We start from the raw sequence: 12,425 nt of genomic DNA, 5'->3' as shown, positions 1-12,425 counted from the left end.
AGTTAAAAAAGAAACTGAATAAGTACTGTATTTACTATTAAATCTAAAACAAAAGACAAACAGTTTTACACCTGTCAGGTGGGAGATATACCTGATTACTGGCAACAGCCTGTGCGATGAGTGACATAATGGATCCCAGTATTTCTAGATCATAAATCTTTGTTTGTATTCCATTTAAAACATGGAAACTATAGTCAGAAATAAATTATTAGACTGCTTGTATAAAAAATAATAAATAACAGCCCATAAGAGTTCTTGAGAAGAAAGATCCTGGTAAACCATTCTAATAGAGTTTTAGCAGACAAATAGAGTAGTAAACAAAAGCCAAGCATACATCATCCTTTGCTTAGTCCTTACAAAAGACTGTGAATGTTAAATGCCATTGACATATTAGGGAACTTTCAATACTAGATTTCAAGTTGGCACTTGACCAAAGATATAGTTCAGATAAAAGGAGAGTATTTCACATGGTGTTTATAAACCACTACTTTTTCTAATTAATATTATTCTTCATAGATTCTGGTATAGTCCATAACTTGGGAAATTTGAAGATAACACCAATCTTTAGAGGAATAGCTTAATATTCAGAAGTGGAAATTAATTAATATTGGCAAGAAAACATCAGTTATAAATACTCTACATGATGTGCAACTCTGTCCTAGAGGAAGTCACCTTAGAAAAGAAAGTAGCATTTTTTTGTTGATAAAACATTATCTTTGCCTTCAAAATGCACAATTAAAATGCAAATAAAGTATTTTATGTTCAGATTATGTAATATACTAGTGAAATCACATGTAGAGAATTATTTAAGGTTTTGGACAACATTTCACAAAAATATAAAGCAGTACTAGAAACTGAGCATAGACATTTAAGCAAGTGCATCCAATGAGTAAAGGGCTTGCCCTACTAGAACAGGATAAGGATATTAAAAATAAAAAACTTTAATTTTTAACACAGTGGGCTATGTGGGGAACTGGTCTAGGTCTTAAATCATCTATAGGGCTGCTCATGTTGAATTCTTTTAGTTAAGTAGCCAGTTATGTTCTTGAAGATATTGTGGGAAAATATGGAGAAATGCATTTATGATGAAAGATAGATATTGCTTTTTTATGTATGGAGTAATGAAAATCTGAAACACACTTCTGAATCATGTAGGTGAACCTTGATAAAGTATCTGGTTAGTATATTGAGACAAATGACCTCATTAGCTGATCAAACAATATATAATAACAATGAACAGTATAATTTTTCTCAAGTATTTTTAAATATGAAAAAGTGAACCATGCATTTGTGATTTTTGCATTATTTTGCAAGTAATGATTATTGCGTTGGTGTGGAACTGTTCTACAGTCCATGGCGGGTTTCTTCAGGCTAATGCACAAACATTTTTTTTTTTTTTTTGAAAGAGAGAAAAAATTCATGCAAGGTGCAAGTATATTTGTCCAGCTAAAGATGAACTTGGCACTGTCTGCACTCTTTCAAACAACCACGGTATGCTAGTTATAATTATTTAATCATTTTATTATGTTGCTCTAGGTATCTTGCACATTCTATTGTTACTTACTTTTCTTTAAAATATTTAATTTAGGTAGCTCCTTGACATGATGTAATTGAGAGTTTACATGTATACTTGATTATATTAGACATAGCTAGGTAAGCTGTAAGTTGTATCTTCTTTTTGATACCTTATTAATTCATATTCAAAAATTGATTATTTAGCAAATTTGCATTTATTACACTATTGTTACTACACTATTAATGTTTTACAGATAAATCAAGAACTGATCTGGAGCAAGTACCCAAGGTAATTTTTCAGGTCACCTGAACATTAAATTGATTGTATTGTCATCTATATTAATTTGATGCTCAAACTTTTTCCTCAGGTATTCATGAAACCAGATTTTGCCTTGGATGATCCATTGACATTTAATGTGGTGTTGCCATGGTCTCACTTCAGTGGAGCAGCCGGTAAGGGCAGTCGAGTTGTGGGGTCTTCAAGGTTACTTCAAGAAAAGGTAAAGGACCACTAGCTTTTGACAGCATTTAAATTGTCTGAGAACCACTTAGGTATCTTTATTCTTCACTCTAACTGCAGTAGTTGATTACTTATTACTGAATGTCAATTGTTATAAAAAAATCTTTCAGAACAATACTACAAACTTTTAATTTAAATTTAGACTTAATATTTTGTGTTCTTTTGGTGTGACCAGGAAATGTAACTTCCTAAAAAATAACATTGCCAGCAATGAAAAGACTTGTGCAGGTAAAGACTTTACGACATTAAAAAGGTGAAAGGAAAATCACTCATGTAGCAATCATCTACCATTGCAGATTAGAAATGAAACTGCATTGGCTAACTGTAATTCATTTTTAAAAGTTACAGCAGGCTTTCACAGTAAGTCTGGCCCCACTGGTTCAAGAACAGATGGGAGCATGAATCTCTAATATTTTTAGATATATTTAGATAAAAAAGTCACCTAGTCAATTTAATGGTAAATGCAGGAGGAAAAATATTTCCTAAAATAAAACCCAATTCCAAAGCATTGGGGCAGTGTGGAAAATGCTAATAAACACAAAAAGAAATAATTTGTGAAGTCTGTTCACCCTGTACTACTTTAAAATATACACACACGCGTTAGATTTTTTTTTTTACCTTGTGAATTTAAATGTGTTGTGATGTGTATATTGTATATAATTTAAAAAAAAAAAAACATCTGCCCAAGCACGCTCCAAAAATGTTAAGTGAGGTGTTTTATAACTGTGTCACGTCACCTTTTCTTTTAATGACAATTATTAAGCCTTTGAACACTGAAGACACAAGTTGGTTAATTTTTCGAAGTGGAAATTGCTCCCATTCATCCATTATGTAAGTTTTCACCTGAGCAGTTGTATGGGGACTTCGTTGCCATATTTTACACTTCAACTTCTTGTTGGATATCTTTCTGCATTAACAATGCCCTTCATAGATGTGTCAGTTACCCATGACATTGGCAGCGACACACACACCTATACTATGACAAATGCTAGCTTTTTTGAACATAATGCTGCTAATTGCTTGGGTGGTCCGTTTTGCCCAGAAATCACAACTGGTGTTTTTTCCAAAATTTTTTGAAATATTGACTTGTCAGACTACAACTACTGCTACTTTCAATCTGAGATGAGATTAACCCAAGAAAGAACAATGTTGATGTATGGCTTCTGTTGCTGACTGACAAAAGGTTTACTGAAGTATTCCCACATCAGTGTCATGATATCCACTACAGATGCATGACAGCTTGTAGGAAAAGTATTGTCTGAGTGATTGGATATCATGTACATTCAAAAGTGTTTTTCATCCTTGCTCTTAACGCACTGAGATTTGACCAGAATCCTTGAATCTTTTAATTATATTTTGCACTGTACAAAGTGAAATGCCCAAAATCCTACCGATTTATCTTGGAGGAATGTTCTCAAATCATTTGATTAATTGCTAATGCCTCTACTGACAAATTGGTGAGCCTTGACCCATCCTTGCTCATGAAGAACTATGCTTTTTTTTTTTTTTTGGGAGACTCCTTATATATTTTAACATGATTACATCACCTGTTTCGTATCGCATTGTTGTTTCACCATGTCACATTATCACTCCTAAACTGCTCCTGTCTCAACAAAAACTGAACCTCATCCTGCACTTGTTTTTTCACTAAAAAAAACTATTGATGTGTAGGAGCAGTTAATCGAAACTTGACCAATATTTTCTTGCAAGTGTATGTCTTTTTCAATTTGAAAATTGGAAAGAAATAAACAAAATTAATTACACTTCTGTGGCAGGGCTGCTGCTACCTATGCCTTGATACCTATTGTATGCCGTAGAATAACTGAAATGGAAATGTAGCTTACATTGAAAATGTGTAGGGAAAAAATGGTCAGTTTTTAATTCTAAATAAAAGTAAATTTAAAAATATTTACATGGTATTAAAAAATGTTAACTGGTTTTCTAGATAATCCTTTCATAAATAGTCATGCCTTACTAAAGGAATACTTCAACCAAAAGTTATGCATTTTCATATTTTACTTTCCCCATGCTGTTTGTGATGTTGGCCAAGAAAACATTTTAATCTTACTTTTACAAGGAGAATGGAGTTAACCATTTCTGAAAGAATGGGAAACTACAGCGACCAATTCTTGACAAAAGCAACGTCAAAACGTCACGTTACTTGTGCCACACAATCCACATGTCAAGTTATCCAGTCACATGCCCTGAAAATGCAAAATGCATGCAGTTTTTGCTAAAATATTGTTAAATACAGGGTGAGCCAAAAAAGTATCACATTTCGAATGTTTATTCTACAAAAACGCTACAAGATAAAATACATTTCATTTCATTCAACAAGAAAAGGTATACAAAATAAATTTATTTCACTGAGCTTTAAAAATGTCTTCAAGGTGGTGGCCATCATTAGCAATACACTCTTCGAGATGATTTCTGAACGCTTGCAGGACTCGTTCGGCCATTTCAAGTAGAATAGTGGTGATTTCGTGGTGAATAGCGCCCTTGAGGGCTTCAAGGTTTTGAGGTCAGTGTGTGTTTCTTCGATTTGAGATAACCCTACAAGAAGAAATCATACGGAGCAAGATCAGGTGAACGTGAAGGCCACCCGACCTCTCTATGCAGGGAGATCAGCTTAATCAGAAACATCTACCGTCAAACTTTCATGGATCTCTGCGCCATCCTGTTGAAACCAGGCATCCACCACATCCATGTCATCTAGTTTGGGCTGCAAAAAGTTCTCTAACATTTCAATGTAATATTCTGAAGTGACTGTGACCATTGCTCCCCCCTTCTCAAAAAAGTAAGGGCCTACAATGCCAAATTCCTCCATGGCGCACCATGATGTAACACGCTGTCTGTGCAGGGGTCTCTGATGAATTTCACAAGGGTTGGTTTCGGCCCAATAGCGAAAGTTTTGCTTATTTATGCAACCATTCAAATGGAAATGTGCCTCGTCGCTGCACATGATGATAGCATCTCGATATACGTTTTGCAGAATGTTCACACAGAATTCTCTACGGCTCTCTGTCTCTCTTAAGTGAGTTCCTGCACTACCATCATCTTGTATGGATGTAAATTAAGGTCCTCATGCAAAATCCTCCTCAAACACATATTGGAAATGCCTAAGGCAGAAGCATGTTTGCACGCTGAATGTCTAGGAGACTGTAAAATTGATGCCCTTCCAGCTTGGAGGTTTTCAGGCATTCTTATGGTCTGAGGTCGGCCTGGAGATTTTCTGTTCAATGTTGTACCCGTCTGTCTAAATTTAGCCACCCACTGAATAATTGTTTTACAATTTGGGACATCACTGTTAGGAGGCATGCTGAAGTGCATTCAGAATGTGTGTCACGTAGTATTGATGAATTCGTCGTTTTTGAAGAATGCTTCGGCAGCAAAAAGCACAGTGCGTAACGAACCAATACATGTTGCCAACTGAAAACTACAAGGGATCACCTATCAAAGGACTTTGACTGTTTGTTGACTGCTTTATTCTTCCAGAGATATTTACTTAACAATATTTTACCAAACAAAATATGCATTTTGTGAAGCATGCAGCTGGATGACTTGATGTGGATTATGCAACATTAATACCGTGAGATTTCTTCATTGATGTTTTCAATACTGTTGGCTGTTGTCCAGCATTGGTCACTATAGGCTGCCATTCTTTGAGAAACGTTATCTCTTCTCCATGAAAACATAAGATTTTATATATATATATATATATATATATATATATATATATATATATATATATATACAGTGCATCCAGAAAGTATTCACAGCGCATTTTTTTTATGTTACAGCCTTATTCCAAAATGGATTAAATTCATTTTTTTCCTCAGAATTCTACACACAACACCCAATAATGACAGCGTGAAAAAAGTTTACTTGAGGTTTTTGCAAATTTATTAAAAATAAAAAAAACTGAGAAATCACATGTACATAAGTATTCACAGCCTTTGCTCAATACTTTGTCGATGCACCTTTGGCAGCAATTACAGCCTCAAGTCTTTTTGAATATGATGCCACAAGCTTGGCACACCTATCCGTGGCCAGTTTCGCCTATTCCTCTTTGCACCACCTCTCAAGCTCCATCAGGTTGGATGGGAAGCGTCAGTGCACAGCCATTTTAAGATCTCTCCAGACATGTTCAGTCGGATTCAAGTCTGGGCTCTGGCTGAGCCACTCAAGGACATTCACAGAGTTGTCCTGAAGTCACTCCTTTGATATCTTGGCTGTGTGCTTAGGGTCGTTGTCCTGCTGAAAGATGAACTGTTGCCCCAGTCTGAGGTCAAGAGCGCTCTGGAGCAGGTTTTCATCCAGGATGTCTCTGTACATTGCTGCAGTCATCTTTCCCTTTATCCTGACTAGTCTCCCAGTCCCTGCCGCTGAAAAACATCCCCACAGCATGATGCTGCCACCACCATGCTTCACTGTAGGGATGGTATTGGCCAGGTGATGAGCGGTGCCTGGTTTCCTCCAAACGTGACGCCTGGCATTCTCACCTAAGAGTTCAATCTTTGTCTCATCAGACCAGAGAATTTTCTTTCTCATGGTCTGAGAGTCCTTCAGGTGCCTTTTGGCAAACTCCAGGTGGGCTGCCATGTGCCTTTTACTAAGGAGTGGCTTCCATCTGGCCACTCTACCATACAGGCCTGATTGGTGGATTGCTGCAGAGATGGTTGTCCTTCTGGAATGTTCTCCTCTCTCCACAGAGGACCTGTGGAGCTCTGACAGAATGACCTTCAGGTTCTTGGTCACCTCCCTGATTAAGGCCCTTCTCCCCCGGTCGCTCAGTTTAGGTGGCCGGCCATCTCTAGGAAGAGTCCTGGTGGTTTCGAACTTCTTCCACTTACGGATGATGGAGGCCACTGTGCTCATTGGGACCTTCAAAGCAGCAGAAATGTTTCTGTAACCTTCCCCAGATTTGTGCCTCGAGACAATCCTGTCTCGGAGGTCTACAGACAATTCCTTTGACTTCATGCTTGGTTTCTGCTCTGACATGAACTGTCAACTCTGGGACCTTATGTAGACAGGTGTGTGCCTTTCCAAATCATGTCCAATCAACTGAATTTACCACAGGTGGACTCCAATGAAGCTGCAGAAACATCTCAAGGATGATCAGGGGAAACAGGATGCACCTTACGTCAATTTTGAGGTTCATGGCAAAGGCTGTGAATACTTATGTACATCTGCTTTCTCAATTTTTTTATTTTTAATAAATTTGAAAAAATCTTAACCTTTTTTCACATATCATTATGGGGTGTTGTGTGTAGAATTCTGAGGGAAAAAAAAGAATTTAATCCATTTTGGAATAAGGCTGTAACATAACAAAATGTGGAAAAAGTGATGCGCTGTGAATACTTTCCGGATGCACTGTATGTATATGTGTGTGTGTATGTATATGTGTGTGTGTGTATGTATATATGTGTATATATATATATATATATATATATATATAATATTATTATTATTATTATTATTATTATTATTTGCAGCTGGAGATCCACAAAGGGAGAAAGTGAATCACGTATCATAAAGTAGTTTTTATTCCTGAGCTTTCAGCTCCTACCAGGGTCCTTCATGAGAGGATAATGCTTAAACTTACAAGAATCAAAGGCAATATATAGCAAAAAAAATTAGGGGGGGGGGCTATTGGTTGTAAAGATTTTATTTATTATGAACATGTTCTTCTTAAGTTTGCATATGCTGGATTTATGTCCAAATGTCTGTTGATGGCGTTCTCATTTGATAGCCAAGATTCGGCCAGCTTTCTGGCACATGTGATTTTAAGTAAAATCTTTACAACCAATAACCCTTCCCCCTGTTCAGACTGACTTAGCCCCCCCACACGTCTATATAAAACTTATATATAAAATTTATATATAAATTTTCTTTTTTTTTTCTCGGCCACCACTACAAACCATGTGAGGTAAGTAATGTATAAAAATATATTTTTTGTGTGGTTTGTTCCTTTAAATACTCCTGTAATTTATGAAAAGACTTATAAAATTAATTTACAGATACTGTCTATTATCTTATCTAAAATGAGTTTTTCCATTCTGAGCCAGTCTTCATTGTAGATAAGAGGTTTAATTGTAGTCGTTCAATATAAATCAGTGGGAAAGGAAACAGGAGTTGTGAAGAAAGAAAATAACAAATGTATTCCAGGGATACTCTGAGATCATGGAAACAGATAGTGTTATTAAAGTCCTAGGCTTATACTGCATTGAGAGCTTGCTGCATTATCTCGCTCAAGAGAATATCCTGTTTTATTTAATAGTTCTTAAAAAATTAAGTCATTAGAAACAGTAAGGTTTTGATCTTACATTTGGTAATGTTGTCATTAGTGAATTATTGTAAGCTTGGGGTACTCTAATTCTTATTCAGAAAGGATGTTGTACTATATGTCTTACTTTTTGTAACTTGCTGTCCTTAAATTCAAGACAATCCTTATATATAATTTGATAGTATCCGTATGTATGGTGTTCACGTCAATACCCCAACTCAATACAAGTTAGAACCGTGCAATGGGACTCTGCCTCTGTAGTTAGAACATAACGTGGCAAACGCGGACGCAGTATTGCGTGATTGGCTAAGAATGTTCGAATGCTTCAGTGACGCCGCTGGATGGCCGAGTATAGTAAGTCGACGTTGGTTTGAGCAGATAACAGTAAGTTCGGTTGGTTTTTGGAACGTTGGTTTGGTGAGGCGTACTTTCCAGGACTAACATCGCCGACTGACTTAAACCCTTCAACAGCTCCGGAACCGTAAGTAATTTAGAACGTATTGCCATTTGCTTGGTACGTTGAAATCTATCTTTGGGCAGTTCGGTTTTGGCACCCGTCCTTCTGACATCTATTGGCAAACTGAGTAATGACGGCTGAGTATTAACAATGGCCATTGTTTAAATTTTAGCCGATCTCAGATCTAAAATGACCAGGCCAACATAATTATTACTCTGACTCTGATTAGAGTCGTAAAATACGGTTTGTTTTGAAAATTTGTTTGCCGGAAAAAATCAAATGAGGTGCGCCGAAGAGCTGAGTTCACATCTTGCAGCCCCGTTTAAACAGGAAGCTCTTCATTACATCAGCCGAAAAGGTCTATTTTAAGCACAAATCAGTGCCATGATAACAAAATCATTTCAAGGACTTAAAAAAACAAGTAATTCTTTGCAGAGAAAGTATGGATTTCACAAACGTAGAATTTGTAGCCCGATTCGTTCGGGCTCCCAGTTGCTATGTTTCTTTAAATTGCCAAGAGATGGCGGAAATGTCCAAGTATGAGAAGGCCGAACATAGACATAGAATTACTAAACGCTGCATGACCGGCACCATCATATGTCAACGTCGCCGCCACATTGTGAGTGGCACTGCTGTGGAGTGAAGTAATGGATAAAGATGCCTCACGCATGTGCTGCTTGGGATTGTACAAGCCGCTGTACGCTCCAAACCAAATCCCGGGGTATTACATTTCATAGTTGAGGCTGAACAATTGTTTTGGTTATATTTCGTCATAAGAAAATCCCATTTTATAATCTTAGCACTCAAGGTCACCTTACAATAAAATTAAACAACATTAGAAGAAACAACATTAGAATAAAATTAAACTCAATCCAAAGTGGACGAACTTACAATAAAATGTGAATCAGAAAACTGTTTGTTCTATTTCTGTGTTCTGTTTCTTTCATTTGGGAAATTCACCAGTTATAGATTCCCGGGCAACGCTGGGTACTCTTGCTAGTTTTAAATAAAAAGAACCCTCTATTTTTCTACAGCAGAATGTTGTCACTGAAGCTTGAAGTTCATCCTAATGGAAGTGCAATTTTCTTATGTCTATAAGCTTCGAAACAATTCTGTAGGATGAATTCTGTATATGCCCAATATTTTACCTCTGTTATCTTCAGGAGCCCAACAATGTCAGGAATATAAATTGTCATTTTCTGTATAAACGGTTACATCTCGTAAATGTATACTCAACAGATTTTAGATACATTTCAAAATGAAGCTATTTGGCCTTCTGCTTCCACTATAGTTTGTCACTATAGTGCTATATTCAGATTTGTTCACTGACCAACAGAACAAAAGTTGTGTGCAACATGCAGTAGTACTGATTATTGCAGCACTTGTGGAAAGGGGTTTTTATGGCATTTTATCTTGGATGTGAAGTATTTATTTCTAAAACTGGATTTAGGTTTACACCATGAAGATGTATTCAGCAGTTTCTTAATAGTTGTTTCTTATTTTTTAATGCATATTAAGATAATTACTGGATGAATGTTGCTGGTGAATTTAATAATATCATTAAATCCTAATTAATCATGGAATTATGTGAATACTTGATCTTTATAGCCACTACAGAAGGTTTATATTTTTCCACAAACATCTAATTTCTTCTGCTTATCCAGGTGAGGGTTATAGTGTTAGGATGCCCAGCTGCAAAGGCTATACTATCCTGTCTCCAGATGCTCCTAGGCTAGGAGGCATGCGTTAACAGAACTGGCAAATTCCCACAAACTACTCAGATGTGTCTTTGCAAGAATAAAGTGTTGGTCTGCTGAAGAGCTAAGAAGGAATCCTAAATTTGAGATTCTCCTGACTGGTGGAATTTTTGTTCCATACAAGCTTTCCTGAGGACTCTGTGGAGAGTGAACTGGAATAGGTTCTCCTAATCAAGACACACCCACACTATCCTGTTAGAATGTCCATTGGGAAAGTCTATCTTTGTTGCCTTTCTAAAATCCTACCTCACATTAATTTTACTGCAGTGATTATTATTATGCAGAAACACAGTTTGTGACTTCGGTTTTATAACCTGTTCAGAAGTGGATTGATAACATTCAGTAAGACTATCAACATGGAGGAGACCAGTTTGTATACCATTCTTTTTGACAAGATTAAAGAGGAAACTTTACATTTTCTTTGGTTATTGATAAGTTCTCTTTTTTTGAGGGAAGATGGCTCATTCTTTGAGAAAAAGATAGCAACATTTTGTTTATCAGGTGGTGAAGATGCGGGTTCTACTCCATGTTCCTATCTAGGCTTCTGGGGAGCTCTTGAACCCAACACCATCGGTAATGTCACCGATGAGCTAGACAGTGAAGACATCAACAACGAAGCAAGGGGATGGTGCAAAAAGTGCTTCTATTAAAAACAAAACCAAAAACGTGTCCAAATAAATAAGTGCAGTGTCTCAAATAGTTCTTAAATAAATAATCCGTTAAAACAGGTGAACTGTGGAGGTTAAAATCCAATAAATACATCCTTTTTAAACGAGGTTAAAATGGTAATGGCTGGGAGCAGTCTTCTCTTAAAACTCCGGTGCTTTCTTCTTTCTACCGGTAGCTCCCCTGCTTCTCCCATACGGGCCCTGCAACAGGGGAGTCGCCCTACCAGCAAATGCAGCTCCCTCCTATTCTGGTCTGGTAGCCTACCGATCCCTGGCTACGTAAGGCTCAAGCCAGACCGAGACTTAGGTTCCCTCCCCAGTGGCCAGGGCGTTCACACACTGGGGCTCAACGCACCCAAAACCTCCTCGATTGCCACTCCCTTCAATGGCAAGTCATCTCCTCTACCGGTCACTCCAGCTCCTCAAAACTGCTAAGCTGGAGCGGCCCCCCTGAGAGTTGGCCAAACACTCCTTCGGGGCTCTCCTACCAGCTGCATTCAACCTTCAAACTGGCTCTCTCACTAGCTCACAAACTGGCTTTCTCCTTCCTTCCGCTGCCTTCTCCCTTAACCTCCGTTCCTGTTCTTTCCTTTTTTTTTCTCCCCTCTATCCTCCTCAAGCTTCTACTATATATTTCTGGGACGTGGATCATGTGTGGCGATTAGCAGCTCCCGGCAACAATTACGGATGCGGACGACTCCTCACCTGTGCACTTAAGCGAGGACCACCCGCATCATGAAGCTCCCGGGAACCGCTTCGGCCACACTACCACGTCCCCATTTAGGCCGCAAGTGCGGCGATTATCTATTAAATCTGGCCTTTTCAATTTGAGCTGTGGACCTGCTATACCACACAGGTATATACTATAATTGCTCCTAATTTTATAAAGCATGAGTTCATTATGTATTGGAAAGAGCTACTGATGTAATTGAACCTTCTAGCTAAACTAAATCATACAAATCATGTATATTTGTGATTCTGCTCAGTTCTTGCTTAATTTTATATTTTTTCATTTTGAGTGTTATAAGTTTGGATAAAGTATTAACCCAACCTATGTTGTAATATCTTAAGTAAAATATGAAACTGTTCTTTTTCTAAAAAGTAGTTTGATCGGGGTGTTATAATCTTGCATTGAGATATGCCATTGCCTCAGAGTCACAGCATCCTGAACTTGAATCTTGTGTCTGGTTATTTTTTGTATGGAAGTTTTACTTTCTTCTTG

General features: G+C 37.4%; 1 protein-coding gene across 3 annotated transcripts in view; it reads left to right on the top strand.

The window, feature by feature from the left end:
* The window catches only part of vps54 (VPS54 subunit of GARP complex), a 163,731-nt gene that overhangs the window by 68,151 nt on the left and 83,155 nt on the right, over window positions 1-12,425 (top strand). For all 3 annotated transcript variants that reach the window (XR_007933614.1, XR_007933615.1, XM_028820123.2), the window contains exons 4-6: window positions 1,407-1,491; window positions 1,770-1,804; window positions 1,884-2,015. Coding sequence is in view for 1 of the 3 variants with exons in the window: in XM_028820123.2 (XP_028675956.1) it covers window positions 1,407-1,491; window positions 1,770-1,804; window positions 1,884-2,015 (252 nt within the window). In the remaining 2 variants the exon portion in view is untranslated. The remainder of the gene's footprint in view (window positions 1-1,406; window positions 1,492-1,769; window positions 1,805-1,883; window positions 2,016-12,425) is intronic.

Source organism: Erpetoichthys calabaricus, chromosome 15 (assembly GCF_900747795.2).
Source record: "Erpetoichthys calabaricus chromosome 15, fErpCal1.3, whole genome shotgun sequence".
Taxonomy (NCBI): domain Eukaryota; kingdom Metazoa; phylum Chordata; class Cladistia; order Polypteriformes; family Polypteridae; genus Erpetoichthys; species Erpetoichthys calabaricus.
Note: the sequence above shows the minus strand (reverse complement) of the source record. Positions and strands in the feature narration are given on the sequence as shown.